The sequence below is a fragment of the Schistocerca serialis genome, chromosome 3 (assembly GCF_023864345.2).
Source record: "Schistocerca serialis cubense isolate TAMUIC-IGC-003099 chromosome 3, iqSchSeri2.2, whole genome shotgun sequence".
Lineage (NCBI taxonomy): Eukaryota > Metazoa > Arthropoda > Insecta > Orthoptera > Acrididae > Schistocerca > Schistocerca serialis.
This window is the reverse complement of record NC_064640.1, coordinates 302,070,619-302,086,694: the sequence shown is the minus strand read 5'-3', so window position 1 is coordinate 302,086,694 and position 16,076 is coordinate 302,070,619. Positions and strand designations below refer to the sequence as shown.

Genomic DNA, 16,076 nt, shown 5'->3' with positions numbered 1-16,076 from the left:
GAAAGGCATTTGCCAAGAGAGTTATGTGATTCCCTGTAGAAACTAAACTTTTGTTTAATTCACCAGCAATGCTCAGAAAATGGTTGTTAAATGCTGTACATATGATTGATTTATTAGTAACACAAATATTTTTACTACGAACTGACTATATCGTCGACCTTGTGCTGCTGCTGACCAGACGCTCCCTTCACAACTGACCATGTGGTTTTATTTTATCTTGTGAATTGGCTATTCTATTTGCATACCACATGCTCTTTGCCTTCCTAATAACATTTTAAGCACCTTACAGTACTGTTTGTAATGAGCTACTGTAGCGTAATTGTGACCACTTCTAACATTTTGATATAATTCCCACTTTGTTCTACATGATATCCTTATCCCACTAGTCAGCCACTGAGCTGCCTACTACTGCTAGAACATTCTAATGGAAAGCAACTATCAAAGAGCATGAGAAGTGTGTTAAGGAAAGCATTATATTTATCATCTTATGTTATCGGCACTATAAACAACCTGCCACTCTTGTTCCTTAACAAGGTTTAAAAAACTCTCTATTGCTGTTGGATTATCTTTCCTACATAGTTTGTAATTATATGTGACATTTGTTTGAGTACAAAAGCCTTTTAGAGTTAAAATTTGTGCATCATGGTCTGAAAGGCCATTCACCCTTTTACTAACAAAATGCCCATCTACACTCCTGGAAATTGAAATAAGAACACCGTGAATTCATTGTCCCAGGAAGGGGAAACTTTATTGACACATTCCTGGGGTCAGATACATCACATGATCACACTGACAGAACCACAGGCACATAGACACAGGCAACAGAGCATGCACAATGTCGGCACTAGTACAGTGTATATCCACCTTTCGCAGCAATGCAGGCTGCTATTCTCCCATGGAGACGATCGTAGAGATGCTGGATGTAGTCCTGTGGAACGGCTTGCCATGCCATTTCCACCTGGCGCCTCAGTTGGACCAGCGTTCGTGCTGGACGTGCAGACCGCGTGAGACGACGCTTCATCCAGTCCCAAACATGCTCAATGGGGGACAGATCCGGAGATCTTGCTGGCCAGGGTAGTTGACGTACACCTTCTAGAGCACGTTGGGTGGCACGGGATACATGCGGACGTGCATTGTCCTGTTGGAACAGCAAGTTCCCTTGCCGGTCTAGGAATGGTAGAACGATGGGTTCGATGACGGTTTGGATGTACCGTGCACTATTCAGTGTCCCCTCGACGATCACCAGTGGTGTACGGCCAGTGTATGAGATCGCTCCCCACACCATGACGCCGGGTGTTGGCCCTGTGTGCCTCGGTCGTATGCAGTCCTGATTGTGGCGCTCACCTGCACGGCGCCAAACACGCATACGACCATCATTGGCACCAAGGCAGAAGCGACTCTCATCGCTGAAGACGACACGTCTCCATTCGTCCCTCCATTCACGCCTGTCGCGACACCACTGGAGGCGGGCTGCACGATGTTGGGGCGTGAGCGTAAGACGGCCTAACGGTGTGCAGGACCGTAGCCCAGCTTCATGGAGACGGTTGTGAATGGTCCTCGCCGATACCCCAGGAGCAACAGTGTCCCTAATTTGCTGGGAAGTGGCGGTGCGGTCCCCTACGGCACTGCGTAGGATCCTACGGTCTTGGCGTGCATCCGTGCGTCGCTGCGGTCGGGTCCCAGGTCGACGGGCACGTGCACCTTCCGCCGACCACTGGCGACAACATCGATGTACTGTGGAGACCTCACGCCCCACGTGTTGAGCAATTCGGCGGTACGTCCACCCAGCCTCCCGCATGCCCACTATACGCCCTCGCTCAAAGTCCGTCAACTGCACATACGGTTCACGTCCACGCTGTCGCGGCATGCTACCAGTGTTAAAGACTGCGATGGAGCTCCGTATGCCACGGCAAACTGGCTGACACTGACGGCGGCGGTGCACAAATGCTGCGCAGCTAGCGCCATTCGACGGCCAACACCGCGGTTCCTGGTGTGTCCGCTATGCCGTGCGTGTGATCATTGCTTGTACAGCCCTCTCGCAGTGTCCGGAGCAAGTATGGTGGGTCTGACACACCGGTGTCAATGTGTTCTTTTTTCCATTTCCAGGAGTGTAGTAATGAAGAATGAATAAAAATATTGTCTATGGCTGTGCTACTGTTCCCCTGCACCCTAGTTGGGAAAAACATAGTCTGCATCAGATCATGTGAATTTAGGAGATCTACCAACATCCTTTTTCTTGCGCCATCATATACAAAATTTATATTGAAGTCACCACATATAAATAATTTCTAGTACTTCCTATAAAGTGAAACAAAAACCCTCTCTAGCTTGATCAGAAATGCTCTGAAGTCAGAGTTCGGGGACCTATAAAGAACAACAATTAGAAATTTAGTTTCACTAAATTCAACTGCCCCTGCACAACACTCAAATATCTGTTCAGTGCAATGCCATGATACATCTATGGACTCAAATGGAATACTGTTTTTTACGTATTGCTATTACTCTCTTCCTCATTTGTTTTCATTTTTAACAAAAGTGGAATATTCTTCAGTATGACATGATGCGTTTTGAATCTGTGTTGGTCTGTTTGCCGACTGACATTTACTCACCTGTGAGGGTTTCCTTAGAACCATGACCTGTTCTTAAGTGATATAGAATGCGGTTTAATATGGAGGAGCTGTTTAAAAGACAGGCTACTCTATGTGAGTCTGGATGGTGCATAAATCATTATTTCCTATTGCAAAGATGGTTCTTTATCATAGGTCTAACTAAAACTACTGAATAAAACATTCTTGTCTAAAATGTTTGTACTGTATTTCCATTGTAACAATACATAAACTTCTACCAAGTCCAACCTTACACACAGTTCTTGATTTAAAAACATGCACTTACTCATAGATTGTACTGTCATGTTCACTCACATATCACATTCTCTCATTAGTAGACAGCATAAGTAATTTCCAACGTTCAGTCTGAAGAACAGCAACTGTTAAGTCAGTAAATGGTTTGACTGTTCAACAGTAGTAATCCTTTTCAGTTTGATGGACCAGTACTTTATAGTTCAGTAATATTCAGTAATCTGAAGTTTGGAATAATGACTGCATAGCATGCCACTCAGAATTTTTTTAGCCCGTTTGAAGAAAGTCACAAAATTCTTTGTTTATGCCAGATCTCTCTGCTTCTTAACAAAAGTATATTTCAACATTTTTACCAGAACATCTAAACATAGTTCCACACACTACTAGTAGTCCAGTCAGTGAAAGAAAATTAGGGGAAAAAATTATGGAGTTGCAAATTTTTGTACAATGGTTGGAGGTAGTGTCATGAACAACATTCTAAAAATCTTGACTGCTGAGATGTGAGTGTGGGCGTGGAGACGAGGGAGCATTTATAGGTCACTTTTTTCTGTGTTTCTTGAATAACTTGGAAAACATGGCTTCCAGCAAAAATATTTCTCTGCACAAAGTGAAGCTACATTAAATTTCCTACAAAATCTGTCCCATTCATTTTTTTTTCTGTAAGGCTAATAGTTTTCCCATCACAGTAGATGGAAATATCACAGATTATTAAAAATAGTGTTTTAATTGCATGAAATTAATGGTTATTGTTAAATGGTGTGGATTAAGAACAAATATTAAATGTTTGTACCACGTATAAGTGCAGTAGAGCCATATTAAGGGATAAATTGTGTTCTGGGTGTGTTACAAAATGGTGGGGGGAATGGGTGATTGAGGGTAGAGTACGAAGAAAGGTAGGTCGCTAGATTGTGGTGATGCAGTTCCCTCCTTCATAGTTCTGTAAACAGAAGATCAGGCAGGTGATTCCCACTCTAGTCACCCCAGTATGTCTGAAGTAGCAGTTACAGGGTGTTTCACAATGTACAGTAAAACTTGGGTTATACATATTTCAATGGACTACAGAAAAAAAGTATAAGTGTGAAATGCCTATATATGAAATATAGCACTATACTATCAAATTAATTGGTAAACACAAATGAAAAATCCAGTAAACAAAAAGTTACATTCTACAAAGTGTTATGTAGGCTTAGTAGGTACCATACTTAGCAAAGATATAAAGAAAAATATAAACCTCTACACAGAAGAGAACATCATTTTATAAAAAAGTCTGTAATTTTTTTATAGCTCACACTTTTTATTCCTCTTCTTGTATTCATGTCATAAACTACACAGTGCTTCACCTGCCTCAAATATTTCTATCAATTTTGCTATATATGCGACACACCATGTAAATTCCGGAGTCATATTGATAATCATTGTGTGTCAGAAGGCTGCAGTGATGCTAGCACTCCAAGCAGTTGATTTCTCCATGCAGTAAACATAAGACGAACACTTCCTTTGATCAAATCTAAGGTGAGACGCTAGATTTGATCAAAGCAAATTTGACCAATGCCTCACTTTGACGAAGTTCCATATTACCCTATCAGGTTTTATTATAGTCTAATATCGGCCATACCAGTTCACTTCATTTAACAATACATGCTAATTTAATATCATTAAACACTATTTTTATTAATCTAGGGGTTTTTCAGCCCTTGCAAGTGGGAACTATTAGTCCTGAAGACAAAATGAATGGCACATATTTTGTAGGAAATGTAATGTAGTTTCATTTTGCACTGAGAAATATTTTTGCTAGAAGCTTTAGTTTTTAGTTATTCAAGGAACACACAAAGTGGCCTTTAATACTCCCACCCCCATGATCACACCCCACTGGTCAGTATTTTTAGTATGTTGTATGGCACTCCCTCCAACCACTGTACAAAAATTTGTGACTGCACAAATTTTTTCCTCTATTTTGGTCTTCGTTGATTGGACTATAAGCTGAATTAATACTCCCTGAGAGACGCATTTACAAATCTCCCTTTCCCCATAAGAACAGGTAAATGTTCTCTTTTTTGATTAACTGGGACATAATGTTGTCATAACTTTTTGCTGACAGCATAATTTTCCTCTTCAAGCCATCCACAATTCCAAATTTAATCATTTTCTAAACTTTGTATTTTCCAAAAATCAAATAAACAAGAACAATCCTGTCTTTATTAGTTTTAAGGACAGAAGTAAAGATTTTGCTTCTAGGATCCTTAAACTGGCTACGTTACATGAAACACATCCTCAGGAGGATTCAGAGGTGATCATCCACCCCCAGCAGAACTGCTGAGCTATGCCGCCCCCCCCACCATAAAACTACATTTCCAAAGAAGCATTTTTGAAGATTATTACTTTAGTGAACAATATTGATTATAATACTGCACACAACAAATTAAATGTATGATTATAGTTAATAAATTAAAAATTGTATAAACTTTCTGATAAATTGAAATTAAAACAAAATGTATATCTCAGTTTTTGTAGCAGCTACTGTATATCGGCTTTAAGTATAATGAATAATAAAGGTTAAATTTTATTTGCTCTTCATAAATTATAAGTAGTGCATAAATTATTTTAGAGAAAGCAGTGAAAAAGGGCTATAAATAGCAATTGAGAAAATATCCGTTTCCAGAAGCTGTGTTCTATTATAATTTTACTTTACATTTCAATGGTTTGAGTGAAACAAACTCATTGCTTATGTCATAGAAGTCAATTTTAAATTGTGTTTCATTCTATAGACAGTTTAGAGTACTTTCAGTAGTACTCGACCTTCAGTAGTTTGTGTATCATGTTTAATTGTTCTGAAACTGTGTTCAGAAGATGCTCAGTCACTGGCATTTCCATAAATATCTCAAAGTTATTCCGCTGTTCAGATAAGCAGGTCTTAACCCATCCATTATAAAAAGAAAGGTTTATTTGTATCATCACCCACCACCCACCTACCAAACTTTAAGACCCCCACAATATCACAACGAAGTAGTAACAAGAACTCCATTGTTGAGCATAAGCAAGTTATCTGAACCAACCGTACTGTTGCCACATAATCATGTTGGTGGTAGATGTGTGTTAGGTAATAATCATTTCTCTCTGATACTTCTTAAATTAAATGACTGTAGAAATGACTCTTCGACAACATGGCATGTTCACAGTTGCAGGCTGAGGGAAAACCTTTTTCATGTAGGCAAAAGATAGGAACACAAAGGCTAGTTCTCCTGGTTAATTCTGAAATCACCATCCCACCTCCTATCCCCCAGCACTCTGCCCAGTCCATTTTTGCACCCCTTGGTGTGACCCCATCTTGCTACCCCCTCAGTAAGGCCTTGCACATCCTACCATACGTGTCTCTCTCTGCTTGATTACACAGTATGTTTCACATAATCATTGTTCGTAAATTGTAATGAATTTCAAAATTCATATGCTACGTACATGATGCATTCAACCTGAATGCACTCTGACAGCGTAAAAAATGAAAATAATGTCAAACGACTGAATAAAGTAATTAGTATATGAAAAGTGAAACATTACATAACTTCTATGAGCAAAATACTGTCTAGTTATCTACTCAGTAAGTCTTCATATTAAATGTTTACCAAAACATATTAAAATGTCAGAACATTACCATTAATGAGAAATTACAGAATTGTTGTTTTTAGGTAATTTTTCATATTTCCACAAACATTAAGTATGCAACTAAACTAGTAACGTCATTTAAACACTGTTATTCTGAAAGGCTTTATAAAGTTTCACCTTGATATGAATTCCCATGTGGGTTTGTAATTTAAACAATCTGCTCAGTGAATGCACACAACTCGATCTGCAACCAGCAAGTGAGCACAGAGATGACATATGACATCTCTTGTAGACCACTGAGCCACTTAACAACAGCAAGAAGATTCTTTACAACTTCCTGATCATCAATACATATCACTACACCACGATATTGCTATATACTTATTAAGAAATAGAGCTTTGGTGGTGGTATTTCAACATAAATTTTACACAGTGGATCAATATCTCACTAGATTACTATTTTTTTATTTCATGTTATTTGTAGAATTGTGTATTTTTGCACTTACTAAATTTTTATTTACAGAGAGAGGAAAAATCAGAAAAACCAGAGAGTGCTGTGCCAAAAATTACATTTAAACTTGGGTCAGGATCTTCATGTCCTCCGTCACCTGATGAAAGTCAACACAGGAAGATGTAAGTAAGCAAGTCTTTAGTGATTTAATCATTTTCAACATTATTATTTGCAGGTGGCTCCAAAAACTGTATGTAAAATATGTTGTCCATTTTTATTGTCCCTTTTAGTTGGACCTTGTAGGTAAAATGCCATTTCCCCATAACTTTTTCTCATACATTAAACTGCTATGAAGTATAATAGTGTAATTACCAAATATTTGTTAATTTTGGATTGTAACGTGGTCACATTGAAATATTTTGTGGGAGGATGAGTCTGATTATCTCTTTTTATCCGTCCCATCTTCCTCCACCCCACTCCCCCTCCATCTTCCAACCACCTAGCCCCACCCTCAATACATGTTGTGCTTTAAAGATCCTGGACGGATGAAACAGATACTTAAAAAAAGGCAGCTTGGGGGAACTGATAACAGGAAGCTCAAGGTCGAGAGAAATGGAAGAACCTGTAGTGATCTCGTGTTGTTGTCCAACTCAAAGAGGCCACATCACCAAGTGATCAAATTGACTGATGGTGATGACGATGATGATGGATCTGGCTTTACTTGTAACTGTCAGTACTACCTGTCAATGTGAATTTATCTCCCTAACTGTCTGAAATCTATCCTTATATGCCGTCTCCCTCTACAATCAATTAAAGGGCTTTTGTGTATCTGAGCAGTAGTGACAGGCTTGTCTCAAACAGTCCTGCACTCTTTATCAATGTTTTTTCTTGATATGCTACTTTCGGTAAATTATTCTCAACTGAAATTGAGATTCCCTTAACATTTTTTAATTCATCAGTAATATATGTTGTCCATTTTTTCTCTATGCTCTACACTTGGATTTCAGGGTGTCAATAATTCATCTATGCAGGCGTAAGTTACATCGCTATTGGTCCACATTTCATTAATCGGTATTTTTGGCCAATTAATTTTGTCATTTTTGTATGACATTTCCTTCTCTCAGGGTGTGCTTCAGTAGATGCTTCAAAGATGTTTTTTATGGTTCAGTTTTTGAGATGTAGATGTTTTAATCACTCACGCACTTGTTTTTTTCGGTAATCCATTTGAACACAAACTTATTAGTTTTCTAAACTGCAGAAAAGGTGTCTTTCGTGGGATGCTGCATTATCAGAATCCAATCCACTGTATATTTCTGTTCTTTAATGTGAAGATTGTATTTTTGTGTTTGAGTGTGTTAGATTTTAGTATAATACATTAGCTTTCTCTGATCCTGTATATACAACGATTCAACACTTACAGCTAGTTTTAGTTTGTTGTCATGTGGTTTTTCCATATTATTACTAGTCACCATTGAAGGTTAGGTGTTTTTACTCTTATTTATTTATTTTTTCATTTGTCATTTAATACAATGAAAATGAGTAGCATAAAGAATGTATAAGTATGCTTTTGTGAGAAGAGGACAGGTGATTAGCCTTGGCCTATATGAAGGAGGCAACCTGGCATTTGCCTGAAATGATTTAGGGAAACCATAGAGGAGGAAAAAAAAAAAAAAAATCCCTCCATCCTCCCAAGTATGATGTCAATGTCTTGACAACTGCACTGCCCTATTCCGTATTGTACAATGTTCTTTGATTCACACACAGTTTGTTCCAGGTAAATTATAATATGAAACATAGTTTTACTCTTCATCGCTGCACACACACACGAACCATAGTTTTGCCCTTCATCGCTGAACTATGAACATACTACTAAATCCCTTGCACTAACTTCAGTGTGCTCAGAAAACTGACTCCAGGCCTGTAAATGTGCAACTGTACCCCATGTACATCTTCATGTCCTTCCCACTCACCCCCCCCCCCCCCCCCTTTCTTGAAAAACTGAGTCAGCATCTCCTCATGATGAGTGAGGTGGTGAACTCAAGAGAATGAAAAGACGTTACTATCATTTATTGTTGTTCTTGGCACATGATTTTCTTGTAACAGCATTAAATTGTAATCTTGTATTGTAAAATGTGACAGGGTTTGTAGTTATCCCCTTTCATTATCAACTACTATTCTTAGCCCAATAAGTAATCCTTAATTGTGTAGTATGCATTTCTAATAAAGTATGTTTTAGCTGAATTTTTAAATAGATGTGTTTATTAATCTTTTTCAACTTATTGGGCAATTTATTAAACATTTTTACTCATTGGTAAAAAATATTGTTTTGAGTTTTTTATGGTTTTTTTTCTTTGGTAAATGTAAGTCTAAAATAGCTCTTCTTTCATGGTTATGTATTGAACTATTAGCAAAATACTTAGTAATGTTCTCCTTCATATACACAACATACTCTCAGATGTACTCACTTGGTTCAGTAAGGAGACCCAGGTTTTTAAACAGTTCTTTTCAATGAGCCCAACTGCTACTTCTAGTATTACTTTTACGGCACTTTCCTGTGGTTTCAAAATTGTGTCCATATCTGTGCCTTTTATCCCGGAAAAGAATCCTATAGCTAAAATTTCAATGTATGTAGGAATAGTATGTCACCACAAGACATTGGCTGTTACAAACTGGTGATAGAATCCTAAGAGCGTAACATGTTGATGAGTTCTTTTTTCTGTTATCTTTGTGTGTTCAGTCAGTGTTAATCAGCAATCAGTATTCATCCTTAAAAACTATGTCATTTACATAAATTTATCACCTATGCTTAATTCTTCAAAGTTGTTTTCCCTCTTTATACTGAAGTGAATACTGTTTGTTTTACTTTATGTCCAATTGTAAATATCCTTGAGGGTTTCTTGTGCCTTCTCGATTAGGAATTCTGGTGTTTTATCAACAATTATGATATTGCTGTCATCAGCACAGAAATTTTTCTCCATGTCATACACAGCTTGGAAAATCATTGATATGCATATTTAGAACAGAACTGGGTCCGATACGCTACCCTGAGGCACACCTATGTTTATGTGTTTCTTGTGTGAACTCTGTTACAAAAAACCCCCTTCATTAGATGTGTGAATTATCTCTACCATTTGCACCCTGATCTTCAGGTAAGGCTGCAACCACTCATTTATTATTCCTCTTACATGTATGCTTCTAGCTTGTTCAGTAGTATTTTATGGAAAACTGTGCCAAAAGCTTTGGACAAGAGGAAGAATATGCCTGTAACACAGTCAAGAGCTTCACGTACCTCTTTTTTGTGAACTCTGTTGTGGCTGATATTTTACTTCTCCCACTTTGGTAGAAAAACTGTGCTTCATGAAAATGGTTTTATTTATTCATGGAACTCATTAGCCTCTCTTTAATGACTGATTTAGTTATTTTTTAAAATAAAGACAGTATTGAAACTGTCTCAGGGTTTTCGATACTCCCTGCATTACCTTTCTGTGGTAAAACCATAACTTGTACATATTTTAGGTACTCTGGAAAAGTACCTGAACTGAATGACTTGTTTATTATTTTTGTTAATAAGTCTTGTATGCTATCTGTGCACACCTCCAGAACAGGTACTGGAACCTCGTCCATGCCTGTTAACTTCTTATTTTTTAATTCTGTATTGTCTTTCTGACTTGAAGTTCTGTTGTGGAAGCAACATTCTGCTTGCAGTGTAATTTATTGTGGGTGCTACATGTGCTTTAGGCTGCAACTTCTTTCCAATACCAGAAAAGTAGTCATTTACAAAATTTGCCAATTCCTGTCAATTCTCTATTGTTCTACCCAATCTTGTATGTTATTGTACTTGTGTCTGCCTGTTCCATTTTCATGTTTTGTGATGTCCCACACTACTCTGCTTTTATTTTCTGCATTATATATTATTTTGTCACTGGATAATTTTTTTGCAACAGGCAGTACCCTCCTGCATATTTTTTTTATAACTGTGATAGCACCGAGGGACAGCATCTACATTGTTTTCCATACACACTTCATCAGCTTCATTTAACAGAGAATTTTCTGTTACACTTACGTTTTGAATATTGCCCACTCTCTTTCACATGAATGTTCCGACTTATCATTATGATCACTGCTGTGACTGTAACACATTAGTCACTGTGAATGAATTTATTTAACTCAGAAAAACACTGCATTTTCACACTCTTTGAAACAGTTACATGATATGCAGAAACATAACTGAAAATTAAAGTTCACAGGTCAGTAGTGCAAGTCATCTTATGTTCCTCATGAATAGTCAGCAGAATTAACCTCTTCTTTTTCTTGTATGTAAGTGAAATGCAATTCAGAAACTTAATTTCATCCATAATTCACATTTGTGGACATGACACAGAAGTTACAGCAATCAAATATTTGTGTTTTATTATGTTACACAATGCTTTTAGGCCCCTGTACATTCATCATCTGGTGTACTTCATTTCTTACATAAGTTCTCTATCTCTCAAGTAATGGAGACTGTGGAAATTTATTTTCTAGAGAAGTAGTGAGGAACATTCCTTGACTTTATATTGGAATGTAATGTTGACAACTGCACTTCATTTCAACCCATGACTTCACTCAAAGCTCTCTGTTTACATCGCCATTTGAAAGAACAAGAAATCTTTTGTAAAAATCTAATTACACCTGACAAAGAACTCATGTGGGCCAAAGTACAATGTGTAACATAAAAAAACAAATATTTGTAACTGAAGGCATTGATTGTTATACTTCCTGTTTATTTATTGATTTAACAAAAAGTCTGATAGGTTATCTGGTCATCAACTTCAGGAGATGCAACTTCAAGTTGAATCAATGAAAGCCATAAATAAATAAAAACGGCATCTTCCAACCTTAGGTTCCTTCTTCGTAGGGAGAAAAGAGGAACAAAATTGAGAGTGGTCATAAGAAAAGGGAGGTGAGCAAGTAATCCAGAATGCAAGTTAAGAGGGATCCACGAGGTAAATGTAACAGCAGAGACAAATATGAAGAAAATTGCATTAGACTCTTCATTATTGGGTGGGGTGGGGATGGGGGGAGGGGATGAGAGGGGGAACCTCATAATGGCAGATAAGTAAGTATTGTTACCAGCCTGAGCACAGTGAAGGGATAGAAGAACAAAAAAAAAAAAAGACTGATATAGAACAATAAAAAAGAACTAAAAGATAAAAAGTAATAAAGTAGAATAAAGTGAAAATGCAGTATAACAGGTTAAGAAATTGTAATTGGAGAATAAGGAGAAAAGAAGGAAGAAAAAATACAAGAGGGGGAGGGAGACCTGTGTAAGACTGAGTTAAGGAGGGTGGTGGGATGTTGCAGTGCATCACAGGGGAGTGAAATATAATAATTTGTTTGAAACTAACAAAGGTTTCAATGTGAGCCTCATCATATGAAGGTCAGTATATAGACATGTAGCTTAGGATTTTGATGTGGAATAAGTAGATTTAAGGTGGGAATGCCTGTTGCATATAATGGATAAAAAGTTAGTGTAGGCCAGTTCCATCATGTTCCCGTAGCTGTCACCATAATTTACTTTTAAATTTGTCTGTAAGAAGGAAGAAGTTATGGGTAATAATGACATCATTTTCAGTTTCCTGATAGTGTGACAAAGAACAATGGCTTTGGAAGACTTTAAGGTAGGTGTTGGGAGAACTATGAAAGGTACTGATGAAGTTTTTTTATCGCCTCAGAAAATAGAGTTACATAATTAATTCTTCATTTTTTGCAGGTACATGTCTTCAGTTGTGGTACACATTGAAATCTCTGCACCACAGTACCTTAGCACACTGCTAGAGGCTAACAAATAGTAAAAGCAATAAAATATAATAATAATAGGTTTACATTAATGCTTAGTACATTGCTTGAACATAACAAACAAGAATTATGATTAACATGATATAAAATCGAAGTTTGCACTCATCATTATCGATATTTTACATAACACTACAGATTATGAACAGAAATCTGCAGACTATGGCTATGTGAGCATGTAATCAAGAGGAATGCTGTTTCTTTCGATTGTTTCCAACTACATTCAGGACAGTTAGTCATCCTAATATGCTTTTCTTAGTAGAGGTTCTTTCCTTATCTGCCTTGCTTTACTCGATGTTCTGTGGTTGGTTATGCTACCTGTGAACTTAGTTTTGCTGTTGACAAAAGATATGGCCAATCTTCTGTGAATGGGTGCCTTTACCTGGCTAGAATTTTGCTCCGCCAGTCAGCCCACAAGCCCATTCATGTGGGCTAGTCCTTAAATGGAGCAACTAAAAAGCATTCTGTGAAATTTTCTTGAATTCCTGGTCATTTGTTGACTTTTTAGCTACTTTGTTTTTCAAAAATTACCTACAAAACTTTGGAAATTGATATGAACATCTCTATATACAACCTCTGGCCCTTATGCAAGCAGTTATTCAGCTTGGAATTGATAGACAGAGTTTTTGGATGTCCTCCTGAGGGATATCCTGCCAAATTCAGTCTAATTGACGTGCAAGAATGTCAAAATCTCAAGTTTGTTGGATGACACTGCCAATAATACTCCAAATATTATCAGTTGGGGAGAGATCCATCAACCTTGCTGGCCAAGGTAGGATTTGGCAAGCATGATGACAAGCAGCAGAAATTCTTGCCTTGTGCAATGGGCATTATCTTACTGATATGTGGGCCCAAGGAGGCTTACCATGATGGACAATAAAACAGGGTGTAGAATGCCACTGTGTTGTATCCAATTTGCTGTCGGGGTCATCTCCAGACATGTCTTTGACCTGGAATCTCATTGATTGGAATAGGATTGTCTTCAGTAATGAATCCTGCTTCAAGTTGAGCCCAAATGACCAGTGAAGACAAATCTGAAAATGTTCCGGACAGCTGTGAGGTACCAACCTGACTGTCACCCTCTATATGGCCTGACAACCAGGAATGACTATCTGAGGTGCCATTTCTTTTCATAGCAAGACCCCTTTGGTTGTCATCCACAGCACCCTTACAGCACAGCAGTATGTCAACAATATTCTATTGCAAGCCACCCTGGGATTATATTTTAGCAAGATAATACCTGCCTGCACACAGCAAGAGTTTCTACTGCTTGCCTTTGTGCTTGACAAACCCCACATTGGCCAGCAAGGTCACTGGATCTCTCCTCAATTGAGAACTTTTGGAGCATTATGGGCAGGACCCTCTGACTAACTTGGGACCTTGACTATCTAAAGTGCCAATTTGGCAGAATTTGGATTGATATCCCTCAGGACAACATGCATCAACTTTATGAGGACCAACACATTATTGATTTGCTCAATTTGTGAAGCTACACTATTGACTTGCTCAATTTGTGAAGCTCTTTCTCTTGAATAAGTCACGAAATTTTTTGTAATCATTTGTTTGTCTGTACATGTACAGTACATCTACCAATTTCTACCCCATTCAACTAATTGCTTTATGGTGCAAGTGTATATATAAATTAAGATCGCTTCCTTATGTCTATCTCTATGTGCAGGCTAATCTCAGGAATTGCTATAAGGATTTTGATCTCTTTTTCGTTAGTAGACACACTGATTCATGTGGAAGGTTTGTGTAAGTAATTTATAAATATATTATAGAAATTGTTTGAAATACAATGAATTAAACTTGAGTTATAGAAACAATTCCATTGCCACCTAACCAACAGTCACCATAACTTGAGACTGCAGCAGTGCCTTGAGACAGCAAAAAGTGTGACCATATGCGGATCTGGTGTGATGGTCAAGTTGTAAAGCATTTGGACGGGAACAAAAAGGTTGTAGGACCCAGGCGGGGTAATTTTTTTCACTCTGCTGTTTAATCTAGCATTCATCACTAAGTGATGTAGAGGGTCATAGAAACAAAATATGGCTCATATTTCACAGTACACTACAGCTTCCCTTTCCCCAGTTGTTGCCTAACATCGAAGTAATTCAGACGTGGGCGGCTAGATTTGTTATCAGTAGGTTCAAACAACACGTAAGTGTTACATAGATGCCTCACTAGCTCAAGTGGGAATCACTGGAGGGAAGGCAGAGAACCGGCATTTGAAGCTGACTGCCGAACGATCCTTCTACCGCCAATGTATATTGCATGTAAGAACCTTAAAGATAAGATACGAGAAATTAGGGCTTATAGGGAGGCATACAGACAGTTGTTCTTTCCTCAGAATATTTGCAAGTGGAACAGGAGGGGAAATGACAAGTAGTGCTACAGTTGCACTGATTGAATCCAAATTTATGATAATGCAGTGCTTGAACAGAAATGAAAGTCATTGAAGTGGGAGCTCCAGATGGCTAAGTGTTTAGAAAAACAAGGATTTTTGGCATGGATTGGTCGTTTATGATAACATAGTTTAGTGGCAGTGGTTGGTGCAGCGGAAAGAGTGCAGAATAATAATATAAGGACCATGGGGTTGAGTCCCTACGCAGAAACTTGTTTTTGAATTTCTTTATTTTCATTTTAGTACTACTTACACTGCAAATAAACCAGAATAATGCTCGATATATTGCATTTATCATGATCTTTGTAAAATGCATGAAAAGGTGAAACAAAAGAAAATTGGGATTGCAAATAATTTCCAAGAAAGAATTGTACTAACAGCATCCACAAGGATCCAGCTAATAAGTTTACAAGAGGGTACTGTAATTAAAGTGTATAGGACTTACATTAGACTCATTTTCACCTCTGAGCAGCCCTCAGCAGTTGTATGCAAACAAGTTCCCCTGTTTTAACGTGTAAATCATCAACTGTAAAATAATAGAAGAATCATTTTTTGTATACAAATTTCTCACACACATATTACAATCTCTTCCTGCAAATTTATTTGCAATCCCAAATTTTCCTTTGCCTTTCCTTTTCATGCCTGTTAATTTAATAAATGCATTGTTTATTTTCAGTTTAAATAATGTAAAAATTGAAAACAAAAAATGTAGTTTCCACATAAGGACTCCAACCCATTGCCCGCGTATTATGTCTGTACTCGACCTGGTGCGCCAAGTGCTGCATTAAAAGTATGCTAATATAAATGGCTCATGTCTCATCCAATTTGTGCTATAAATGCTTGGCCATCTGGAGCTCTCACTTCTGTCACTTTTATTCTTGGCCAAGCCCTGTATACACCGTAAATTTAGGCAAAATCGGTGATGATGAGC

At 37.8% G+C, this 16,076-nt stretch overlaps 1 protein-coding gene across 6 annotated transcripts in view; it reads left to right on the top strand.

The window, feature by feature from the left end:
* Positions 1 to 16,076, top strand: part of LOC126470093 (transcription initiation factor TFIID subunit 3) — a 337,538-nt gene that overhangs the window by 212,040 nt on the left and 109,422 nt on the right. For all 6 annotated transcript variants that reach the window (XM_050097646.1, XM_050097640.1, XM_050097644.1 and 3 more), the window contains one exon: positions 6,979 to 7,088. In XM_050097646.1, the coding sequence (XP_049953603.1) occupies positions 6,979 to 7,088 (110 nt within the window). The remainder of the gene's footprint in view (positions 1 to 6,978; positions 7,089 to 16,076) is intronic.